This window comes from Salvelinus sp. IW2-2015, linkage group LG22 (genome assembly GCF_002910315.2).
Source record: "Salvelinus sp. IW2-2015 linkage group LG22, ASM291031v2, whole genome shotgun sequence".
In the NCBI taxonomy this organism is placed as follows: domain Eukaryota; kingdom Metazoa; phylum Chordata; class Actinopteri; order Salmoniformes; family Salmonidae; genus Salvelinus; species Salvelinus sp. IW2-2015.
Genome location: NC_036862.1, coordinates 20,032,107 through 20,044,752, shown reverse-complemented (window position 1 = coordinate 20,044,752; position 12,646 = coordinate 20,032,107). Strand labels below are relative to the sequence as shown.

Sequence of the window (12,646 nt, the reverse complement as noted above, 5' to 3'; positions counted from 1 at the left end):
TTTCTCCACCTCTCTTTCTCCACCTCTCTTACTCCATCTCTACTGTATCCCCTCCTCTTTTTCTCCACCTCTCTTTCTCCACCTCTCTTACTCCATCTCTACTATTTCTCCACCTCTCTTTCTCCACCTCTCTTACTCCATCTCTACTGTATCTCCACCTCTATTTCTCCACCTCTCTTATTCCATCTCTACTGTATCTTTATAATTGGCTCATTCATCCCCCTCCTCTCCCCTGTAACTATTCCCCAGGTCGTTGCTGCAAATGAGAACGTGTTCTCAGTCAACTTACCTGGTAAAATAACGGTAAAATAAAATAAATAAATAAAATAAAATAAATCTCCACCTCTTTTTCTCCACCTCTCTTTCTCCATCTCTACTGTATCTCCACCTGTCTTTCTCCACCTCTCTTTCTCTATCTCTAATGTATCTCCACCTCTCTTTCTCCACCTCTCTTTCTCCATCTCTTCTGAGGGAGATTAGAGATAATGATAATAAGGTCAGACTCCATCTCAACAGCATGACCTAACTGCCAGCGATGCTAGTCATTGTTTCAAATTCACATTGTTAATGCAAACACATCCTCTGGACCACACGCATGCACGCACACACACCATCAGGAGCATCAGGAATCAATGACAAGAAGACCTGTGGTTTACGGGAACATCACTTAGATCTGAGTTGTTGTGATAAGGGGAACAGTAATGTAATCCTGTCATCTAGTATTTCCTCATACTGTAAGTGAAGTGGTCACTCAAGTGCCTCTTTCCTTATTATCTCCTCCCAGAGGGAGACCAATCAGACTGTGGTTGTGTCCCAGATGGCCCCCTATACCCTATATAGTGCACTACTTTTGACCAGAGCCCTATGATGGTGCCATTTGGGACGCACGCTAAATGATTAGACCCTGTCAATCAATCAATCAAATTGATATATAAAGCAGATGTCACAAAGTGCTTTTACAGAAACCTATCCTGAAACCCCAAAGAGCAAGCAATGTAGATGTAGAAGCATTGTGGCTGGCTAGGAAAAACTCCTTAGAAAGGCAGAAACCTATGAAGAAAACTAGAGTGGAATCAGGCTATGAGGGGTGGCAAGTCTTCTTCTGGCTGTGCCCGGTGGAGATTATAAGAGTACATGGTCATTAAGGCAAGATCATTCTTCAAGATGTTCAAACATTCATAGATGACAAGCAGGGACAAATAACAACCATAGTGGTTATAGAATTATCCCGGGACAGGGCTAACCAGGCAGGATATAGCCGCACCCACATTGCCAATGCACAGCCCCCACACTACCAGAGGGATATCAACAGACCACCAACTTATTACCCTGAGACAAGGTGGAGTATAGACAACGAAGATCTCCCCACCGCAAGAGCTCGAGGGTGCGCACAACCAGACAGGAAGATCACTTCAGTGACTCAACCCACTCAATTAGAGTATAGCGATACTCAAAAGTTATGCACCCCTCCTAGGGACGGCATGGGAGAGCACTAGCAAGCCAGCGACTCATACGGTCAGAGGCAGAGAATCCCAGTGGAGAGGGGGGAGCCGGCCAGGTAGAGACAGCAAGGGTGGTTCGTCACTCCAGTGCCTTGGTGTTCACGTTCGCACCCCTGGGCCAGACTTCACTCAATCACAGGACGCACTGAAGAGATGAGTCTTCAGTAAAGACTTAAAGGTTGAGACTATTCCATAAAAATTAAGGATAGGAGAAAGCCCTGCCTCCAGCTGTTTGCTTAGAAATTCTAGGAACAATAAGGAGTCCATGCAATGCTTTGTAGGTTATCAGTAAAAATGAAATCAGCCCTAGCCTTAACAGGAAGCCAGAGGTTTTGCACTGGAGTAATATGATCAAAATTTTGGATTCTAGTCAAGATTCTAGCAGGCGTATTTAGCACTAGCTGAAGTTTATTTAGTGCTTTATCCGGGTAGCCAGAGAGTAGAACATTGCGGTAGTCTAATCTTGAAGTGACAAAATCATGGATCAGCATTTCTGCATAATGTTTTGACAAAAAGTTTCAGATTTTTGCAATGATAAGAAGATGCTCTTTAAATATTTGTTATATGTTTGTCAAAAGAGAGATCAGGGTACAGAGTAACACCGAGATCATTCATAGTTTTATTTGTGATGAGATTAATTGTCAGATCAAACAGCAGATCTCTTTGTTTCTTGGGACCCCTGTTTTGTCCGAGTTTAAAAGTAACAAATGTGCCGCCATCCACTTCCTTTTGTCTGAAACACAGTCTGGTAGGCAATTTTGGGGCTTCACCATGTTTCATCGAAATGTACAGTTGTGTGTTGTCTGCATAGCAGTGAATGTTGGTATGGTGTTTCCGAATGACATCACCAGGAGGTAGCACATACAGCGCATTTGGAAAGTATTCATACAGCTTCCCTTTATCACATTTTGCTACGTTACAGACTTATTCTAAAATGTCTTAAATTAAAAATGTTCCTCATCAATCTATACACAATTCCCCATAATGTCCAAGCAAAACAGTACATTTTTTATTTTTGCAAATGTATACATATAAACCCGATCTAACATCTCTGGAGAGACCTGAAAATAGCTGTGTGGCGACGCTCCTCATCCAACCTGACAGAGCTTGAGAGGATATGCAGAGAAGAATGGGAGAAACTCCCCAAAAACAGGTGTGCCAAGCTTGTAGTGTCATACCCAAGAAGACATGAGGCTGTAATTGCTGCCAAAAGGTGCTTCAACAAAGTACTGAGCAATGGTTTGAATACTTGTGTAAATCTGATATCCAATTCTTTTTTTTCTAATATATTTGCAAAAATTCTAAAAAGCCTGTTTTTAGACACACACAACACACACACACACACACCACACACACACACACACACACACACACACACACACACACACACACACACACACACACACACACACACACACACACACACACACACCACAACTTCTCAAGTAAACCTAAGCCCATGTACTCTATTGTATTGGTTCATAACAAAAACTTATGGTATTGATATTGAATACTACAATGTTTTATTAATTCAGTTAGTCTAATTCAGTCTTCTTCTTCAATCGATATCTGATGAACACATATCTTCTCTCTTGCCCATCATCATCCCTATCTGACTATAAACTTTATTTATCTCTGCCCCGCCCTCCCTCCAGGTTCCTCCCATCCTATTGGACAAGCAGTTCTCTAACTTTACTCCTGACATCACACCCATCATCCTGGCAGCTCACACCAACAACTATGAGATCATCAAACTGCTGGTGCAGAAGGGGGTGTCCATGCCCCAGCCACATGAGGTGGGTCTGAATCTGGATATATGCTACACTATGGTGTAGTACTATGGTAAATGATTAAGTACTACATGCTACAGTATGATATAGTATGTAATGTAGTACAGTACAATAGTCACTACACTATACAGTATGATACAATAGTAGAGTACAGTATGATAGTTACAGTACTGCCCTCCCTCCACTAACTCTCCAGTACCGGTGTGTGTTCCAGGTGCGCTGTAACTGCATGGAGTGCGTGTCCAGCTCTGATGTGGATAGTCTTCGTCACTCCCGCTCTCGTCTCAACATCTACAAGGCCTTGGCCAGCCCATCACTCATAGCCCTCTCCAGTGAAGACCCTTTCCTCACAGCCTTCCAGCTCTCCTGGGAACTACAGGAACTCAGTAAGGTGGGGTTTTAACAGATATTTGCTAAGTTGATTTAATTAAATTCAATTGAGGTGGAGAATGAGTCAAAGAAGAGTGAGGAGTTGTCTCAGCAGTGTAAGTACTTTATAAGCAGTTTATGGACTATGAAATGACTTTATCCTCTTCATTCTTATGTGGAACAAGACTGTTAACTAACAGTTTCTGACTGTTTCAGGTAGAGAATGAGTTTAAGTCGGAGTATGAGGAACTATCTCAGCAGTGTAAACAGTTTGCCAAGGACCTGTTGGACCAAACCAGGAGCTCCAGAGAACTAGAGCTGATCCTGAACTACAGAGACGACATCAACCCTCTACTGGATGAGAACACCAATGACCTGGCCAGACTCAAACTGGCTATCAAATACACACAGAAAGAGGTAAGACATAACCCATGTTTCCTCAGGAAGGTGTGTTTATTGTTATTTTACTGCATGTTGAAGCTCGGCCAGGTGGCTCTCCCTCCCAATGTCTTTAGTACAGCTGAGGGTTTTACATGTTGTATGTCAGTGGATAAAGCATGAAGCTAATGTCTGCTGTTATCTCTAAGATAGGATTTAGGAGTAGTAGATGGCCAGATTGGGGTGGAGACTTCCTATGGGAGTTGTAATTCTGTGGTAATCACCAGGTTGTGTCTGAAAATGGCATCCTTCCTTAGTGAAACAACACAGTACTGGAGCTATGTCTCAGTCTGCTGTCCAGTCCCTTGATGGGAACGTAATGAAACATAATGATAAAGCAATAAGGATGCTACTAATAGGATAATGTTTGCTTGGAATACTAACTCACAATACATCAAAATTACACAGAAAGCAGCATGTTGCACAGGAAAACAACAACCTTGGCCATGTCCTATATGGCACCCTATTCCCTAGTACAGTTATGAAATGGAAGTTGTGAAATGTTGCCCCCTACTGAGTAGAAGGGGACACTGCATCTGTACTCACAGAGAGTGAAGATGACTGAGAACTGCAGAAAAAACACATTCATTGCTTAATACTTTTAACCCTTTCCATGAGGTGGACATTTACAGTATGACACTGCTGAAAATACACAACATGCTATATCCCTTTACGGTTAGGGATAGAACAGAGATAAGACTCAAGTCTCCATAGAGAGACATTTATAAGAACTCCAAGTTCCTGTTTGAAAGAGTGCCTGTCCGTCAAATCTGTTCCTCATGAAACATTGTTATGTTTTTCTCTCTGGGAGATTTGATTGAACCATCTGCTCTGCTCTGTGTGACGTTGAGGTTAATCTCAGTCTAACCGAATCACGAACAAATTACAACCAAATGGATCCCCATCACTTAGAGCAGGGCATTGTGGGGGATGAGGTCATCAGTGAGGTCATCAGTCAGAGAGCGACTGAGACAGAGAGTGTTTTAGATGGTACCTGAGACAGTCAGAGTGTTCCTTATCAAACCTTGTAAGCAGAGGCAGATCTGAAAGAAATGCCCTTTTCACACTGCTGAGCCTAGTTGAGCCAAACTGTAATGGTCTGGTTACACATCCACCACAGTTCCTGGAACTATGCTGACAAGGACAATATGAAGAGAAAGCATCCGGCGCAGCGCAGTACAGTGTGTGAGGAGGATATTAGAGAGGAACAGAGATGCCAAGGAGGGACACTTGGGACCAGGCCAGGGACAGCTGGTAACACTCACCAGACTGATCAGGCACATTAAGGTCATTAACAGCTGGAGGTGCTGTTGGACTAAACCAGACTAAACAGTCATTGACCGCGGCCCAAATGGCACATAGGGTGTAATTTAGACCTCCTCCATTAGCTGGGTATGTTTACTGCTGTACCCAACTGTCCAACTGTCAGTATGCTGTGCCCAACTGTCCAACTGTCAGTATGATGTACCCAACTGTCCAACTGTCAGTATGATGTACCCAACTGTCTAACTGTCAGTATGCTGTATGCTGTACCCAACTGTCCAACTGTCAGTATGCTGTGCCCAACTGTCCAACTGTCAGTATGCTGTGCCCAACTGTCCAACTGTCAGTATGATGTACCCAACTGTCTAACTGTCAGTATGCTGTATGCTGTACCCAACTGTCTAACTGTCAGGATGCTGTACCCAACTTTCCAACTGTCAGTATGCTGTATGCTGTAACACTGTTCCCTGATATATAGAGATATATATATAAACTGTCAGTTTGTGCTGTACCCACTGTCTACTGTCAGGATGCTGTACCCAACTTTCCAAACTGTCATATGTATGCTGTACCCAACTGTCCTACCTGTCAAGAATGCTGTACCCACTTCAACTCAGTAGAGTCCAATGCTATGTCGTATGCTGTATGGCTGTACCAATTCCTGTCAGTATGAATGTACCAATGTTCTCAGTATGCTGTACTCAACTGTCTAAACTGTCAGTAGTGCTGTAACAAACTCAATTATATGATACACATTGTATAACTTGTAGAGCTGTACCCACTGATTAATGTCAGTATAGAAACTGTATAGTACCCAATGTCTAACCTTCAGTATGCTGTACCATCTGTACTTCAATGCTGTCCTAACTGTCAACCGATGTAGTATGCTGTATGCTGTACCAACTGTATGTAGTATGTGTATGTGTACACTGTCTTAATGTCAGTATGCTGTATGCGATGTGACCCAACTGTCAACTGTTTCAGTCATGCTGTTGATGTACAACTTGTCAGTAGATGTAAGTATGCTGTACCCAACTGTCTAACTGTCAGTATGCTGATAACTTGTCCAACTGTCAATTCAGTATGCTGTATGCTGTACCCAACTGTTAACTGTCAGTATGCTGTACTGTCCAAATGTCTAACGCTGTCAGTGTGCTGTATGCTGTACCCACTTTCAACTGTCAGTATCTGTTGCTGTACCCAACTGTCTAACTGTCAGTTGATGTTGTATGCTGTACCCAACTGTCAACTGTCAGTATATGTATGCTGTACCAACTGTCTAACCTCAGTATGCTGTATGCTGTACCCACTGTCTAACTGTTGCTGTATGCTGTACCCAACTGTCTAACTGTCAGTATGCTGTATGCTGTGCCCACTGTCAGTATCGCTGTTGCTGTACCAACTGTCATAGCTAGATATGTTGTATGCTGTACCCACTGTCTAACTAGTATGCTGTACCCAACTGTCTAAATTCAGTATGGTATGCTGTACCAACTGTCTACTGTCAGTATGCTGTACCCAACTGTCTAACTGTCAGTATGCTGTATGTGCTGTACCCAACTGTCTAATCTTCAGTAGTGTATGCTGTACCAACCTCTAATGTCAGTATGCTGTATGCTGTACCCAACTGTCAACTGTCAGTATGCTGTAGTGTGTACTCAACTGTTTCTAACCTTCAGTATGCTGTATGCTGTACCCATGTCCAACTGTCAGTTGATTAGTAGTAGTCTGATTCAGTATGCGTATCTGTACCTCAACTGGTAACTGTCAGTATGATGTACCAACTGTCTAACTGAGTAGTTAGTAGTAGTATGCTGTACCAACTGTCTAACTGTCAGTATGCTGTATGCTGTACCAACTGTATATATAATATGATTGATACCAATTTGTCTAATTGTCAGTAGCTGTCAGTATGCTGTATAGTCTTACCAACTGTCTGTATGCTAGTACCATGTTAATATTGCTGTATGCTGTACCCAACTGTGTATGCTGTATGCTGTACCCAACCTGTCTAACTGTCAGTAGCTTTGTATGCTGTAGCGAACTGTCAACTTCAGTATGCTGTACTGCTGTACCCATGTTAACTTTAGTATGCTGTATGCTGTAGCCCAACTGTCTAACTGTCAGTATGCTGTACCAAGTATTGTGTATACTGCTACCTGTCAGTATGCTGTATGCTGTACCCAACTTCTAACTGTCAGTATGCTGTATGTGCCCAACTGTCTAACTGTCAGTATATGAATGATGACCACTGTCCTACACTGTAGTATGCTGTATGTCTGTATCCCACTGTCTAACTGTCAGTATGTACGTATGCTGTACCCAACTGGTCTAAGCTCAGTATCTGTACAAGACTGAATACTGTACAAATGTCTTCAGTATGCTGTATGCTGTACCATGTCTAATTAGTATGCTGTACCCAACTGTCTAACTTCAGTATGCTGTATGATTACCCAACTGTTAACTTCAGTATGCTGTCATGCTGTACCCAACTGTTAATGTCAGTATGCTGTAAGTATGCTGTACAACTGTTCCTTCGTATGCTGTATGCCATGTCTACCAAACTGTATACTGTAGTTAGCTGTACACAACTGTCTAACTGTCAGTATGCTGTACGTATGCAAACCTGATACCCAACTGTCATAACTCTCAGTAATGCTATTGCTGTTCCAACTCTAACTGTCAGATATGCTGTATGCTGTACCCATGCTACTGTCAGTATGCTGTCCTGCTTCCAACTGTAATTCAGTATGTGTATGCTGTACCAACTGTCTAATGTCAGTATGCTGTATGTTGTCCAACTGTCTAACTGTCAGTATGCTGTAAGTACCAACTGTTTCTAACTGTTAGATATGCTGTATGCTGTACCAACTGTCTAACAGTATGCGTACATGTTAACTGTCAGTATGCTGTGATGACTGTGCCCAACACTGTTAACTGTCAGTATGCTAGTACCCAACTGCTACTGTCAGTATGTGTAGATATCGTGTCTAACCTAGTATGCTGTATGCTGTACCCAACTGTCTAACTGTCAGTATGCTGTACAATGTCTAACGTAGTGCTGTACCCAATGTCTAAGATATATAGACTGTATGCTGTACCAACTGTTACTGTCAGTATGCTGTACCTGTTCTCCTGTCAGTATGCTGTATGCTTACCCAACTGTCTAACTGTCAGTATGCTTGTATGCTGTACCCAACTGTCTAACTGTCAGTATGCTGTATGCTGTCCAACTGTCTAACTGTCAGTATGATGTCATGCTGTGCCAACTGTCTTTAACTGTCAGTATGCTGTATGCTGTACCAACTGTCTAACTGTCAGGTATGCTGTACCCACACTGTCTAACTGTCAGTATGCTGTATGCTGTATCCAACTTGTCTAACTGTCAGTATGCTGTCAGTATGCTGTACCCAACTGTCTAACCTTCAGTGTTGCTGTATGCTGTACCCAACTGTCTAACTGTCAGTATGCTGTACCCAACTGTCTAACTTCAGTGTGTGTATGCTGTACCCAACTGTCTAACTGTCAGTATTGCTGTATGCTGTCCCACCTCTAACTGTCAGTATGCTGTTACTGTCCCAACTTCTAACTGTCAGTATGCTGTATACTGTAACCCAACTTCTAATGTAGTTGGCTGTTACCCAACTGTCTACTGTCAGTATGCTGTATCACGTATGCTGTTACCAACTGTCTAACTGTTTCTGTATGTGTAACCTTTCTATGTGAGTATGCATGTATGCTGTACTGTCCAACTTCTAACTGTCCAGTATGCTGTCATGCTGTAGTCCTCCAACTGTCCAGTATGTATGTGTACCAAATGCCCAGGTTGCAAGATGTGCTGTTTTCGTTGGCAGTGTTCAATGTGGACAGTGGAAAGCAAGTGAGAAAGAATAGTAAACATTGTGAAGTTGCATTAGAACAACGTCTCCAATAAACTAATTAGTATGTATCATAAAGGTGATCCACCTCCTCTCTCCTCCCTCCCGTTCCTTCCCTCCCCTCCTCTCCTCCCTCCTCTCCCTCCCTCCCTCCCCTCACTCCCTTTCTCCCCCTTCTCTTTTCCTCCTCCCTCCTTCCTCAATTTCTCTCCTCCAGTTTGTAGCGCCAGCCAACTGTCAAGCTGCCTTGCGTCTCGTTGGTTACGATGGTTCCCTGGATGAGGCGTGTCATGGCAGGAACGTTACTAACCTGTGTCTTCATCGCGCATCCTCTTCCCCTCTTATCCTCTGCTACCTGGTCTCTCTAAAGCCGCTATGGACACTTCATCAGGCAAGTAGCCTAGAGGTTAGATAGGCAGGCAGCAACCGGAGGGTTCAGTTTGAATCTGGTCTGATGGGAAAAATCTGTCAGGAACCTGAGGTTGAATTCTGTTAGACCTATTGGTCAATTAGTTAATCTTCTTCTTCATCATTAGGAGCCCTTCATACAGTTTTTATCTGCCACAAACGTCCTAATCTCACTTCCTGTTCCTGCTGCTGCTGGCCTCCCAGCACATCGTTTCTACAGACCCAACAGACAGGGGCGCTCCTATTGTTGTGTGGAATGGTATCTACCATGTGGTACTGGGTAGAGTGTGTGTGTGTGTGTGTGTTGTGTAGTGTGTGTGTGTGTGTGTTGTGTGTGTGTGTGTGTGTGTGTTGTCGTGTGCTGTGTGTGATATCGTGCTGCAGAGTTGCACAACATGGTGCTTCATTGATACAAACAAGATGTCAACTCCACAGAAGGTCAGCTGATAATAGAGTCATTTGAGACAAACCAAGTAGACTGCTATTGATGTTAATGATAGTTGATGACAATTCTGACAGGAAATGGTGGAAACCAAGCTTGTGTTTCAGCCAAATACTCTATCAACCATTTACACCTAGTTTTCATGCATTGAACTCACACTGCATTGTAAGACAACCCAGCCCATGAGTGTCCTATGTAACTTCCATTATGGTGTTCTGTTCAGTGCAACCGCATGGCAGGATGCATGGGCATGCTACCTGTTCATACCTGTCTACCTGTCCTGCATCACCGCTTAATATGGCAAATGCACCACCCTCGATCGCAAAGCGATGCAGAGAGTAGTGTGGACACCTCGGTACATCACTGGGGCCGAGCTCCCTGCCATCCAGGACCTCTATATCAGGCGGTGTCAAAGGAAGGCCCAAGTAATTGCCAGACTGCAGCCACCCAAGCCATAGTTCACTCTGCTACCGTCCGGCAAACGTTGCCGGTGCATAGGCTCTTGGACCAACAGGCTCTGAGACAACTTCTACCCTAAGCCATAAGACTGCTAATTAGTTCATTAATGGTTACCCAGACTATATACACTGACCCTATATTGTGCTGACTCTATGCACACTCACACACAAACTACTATGACACTCTCACACAAAATCCACACACATTCACATACACTACATACGCACATACACATAACACACAAACGCATACCTAAAACATAAACACCACATACAGATGTAGGATCTTAATTTGAGCCTGTTTGCTACAGCAGGAAAAAAATCCTGCAGCACCAGGAAATGTGAATTATTATGTGGATTATAATTAATGGACATTTTGGTGGGGGTTGATACATTTTTCATTAGGGCAAACTTTAGAAGCCTTGTTAAAACTCAAATACACTACAAGTTTGCATTTCCTGCTATGCAGGAACATCCTCGGAAACAGAAAAGTGATACAATGAAGATCCTACATCTGTACACACACGTGCATACTGAGACACTTTACCCTGCCTTGTACATATCTACCTGAAATACTGGTATGATCTGGTATTGGTACTCCCTGTATATAGCTCCATTCTAGTGTATTTTATTCCGCTTGTATTACTAATTAATTGTTATTATAATAGTTTAACTCTGCATCATTGGGAAGGGCTCGTAAGCAAGCATTTCACGGTTAAGTCTACACCTGTTGTATTTGGCGCATGTGACCTGAGGAATGTGGCCATAGATCAGAGAAGTGAGACAGACATGAAAAATTAGCTCTGTCGGGCGTCAGACAGGCATGACAACGCTAACCCTAGGATTGCGTCCCAAATGGCACCATTTTCCCAATTTAGATCACTACTTTTGACCAGGCCCCCATAGGCCCTCCTCAAAAGTAGTGCACTATGTAGGGGATAGGGTGAGTTACATAGGGCTCTGGTCAAAAGTAATGCACTTTGTAAGAGATAAGGTGCTATTTGGGATATACCATAACCTGCTGGTCTGTTCTCTGTCCTGTAGGCTTCATCTGGACAGAGATTAAACAGATGTGGGATGGAGGGTTCCAGGACTATATCCATGACTGGTGGAACCTCATGGACTTTGTTATGAACGCTCTGTACCTGGCTACCATTTCTCTGAAGATCGTTGCCTATGTCAAGGTACTGTATGATGGTTGTTGTGTACTAGATAATATGAAATACGCTAGAATAAATCGTTGACGAATTCTTGAAAATACAACCACCTTACACTCAGGCTTCATTTAAATGAATAGGAGCGCCTCACGCTCGTCAAAAGTTGTCCGGTGGAGAAGGCCTATTGGACTTACTATGTAATGCCGCCTCGCTGTCTCACCCCCTTCTCCCACAGTAGAGTTTGACCTCTCCCCTCTCTGTCTCTCCCTCTCTCCCACAGTAGACTGACCTGTCCCCTCTGTCTCTCCCTCTCTCCCACAGTACAGTGGCTTCAGGGCCAGGAACGAATGGCAGATGTGGCATCCTACCTTGGTAGCAGAGGCTGTGTTTGCCATCGCTAACATCTTCAGCTCCCTCCGCCTCATCTCTCTGTTTACAGCTAACTCCCACCTGGGACCTCTACAGGTCAGGATTATCATACTACATTTACATGATTTGTCATTTAATACTATGTTTCTGTCGTTATGTCCAGGAGCAGTATGTATTAAGCATCTTAGAGTAGGACTGCTGATTTAGGATCAGTTTTTCCTTTTAATTCACAATTAATAATATTACATGGTCAGGGGGGGGACCTGATCCTAGATCACCTACTCTGAGAATATTGATACATACATACTGATCTGTAAAGCACTGAGCTGCAATTTATTATATGAAATGTTCTCGTTTATGATGATGATTATGATGATGAATATAAATGTAAATGTAAATATGACGATAATCCTCATTATTCCAGATCTCTCTGGGCAGGATGCTGCTGGACATCCTTAAGTTCCTGTTTATCTACTGCCTGGTGCTCCTGGCCTTCGCTAACGGGCTCAACCAGCTCTACTTCTACTACGAGACAGACGAGGGACTGAAGGGATGCAAGGGCATCCGCTGCG

At 43.3% G+C, this 12,646-nt stretch overlaps 1 protein-coding gene across 1 annotated transcript in view; it reads left to right on the top strand.

Annotated features, from left to right (window-relative positions):
- LOC111949821 (short transient receptor potential channel 4-like) overlaps positions 1–12,646 on the top strand; it is a 25,012-nt gene that overhangs the window by 4,324 nt on the left and 8,042 nt on the right. The window contains exons 5-11 of the mRNA XM_070433903.1: positions 3,158–3,298; positions 3,507–3,683; positions 3,878–4,078; positions 9,458–9,533; positions 11,593–11,732; positions 12,027–12,170; positions 12,499–12,643. Coding sequence (XP_070290004.1) covers positions 3,158–3,298; positions 3,507–3,683; positions 3,878–4,078; positions 9,458–9,533; positions 11,593–11,732; positions 12,027–12,170; positions 12,499–12,643 — 1,024 coding nt within the window. The remainder of the gene's footprint in view (positions 1–3,157; positions 3,299–3,506; positions 3,684–3,877; positions 4,079–9,457; positions 9,534–11,592; positions 11,733–12,026; positions 12,171–12,498; positions 12,644–12,646) is intronic.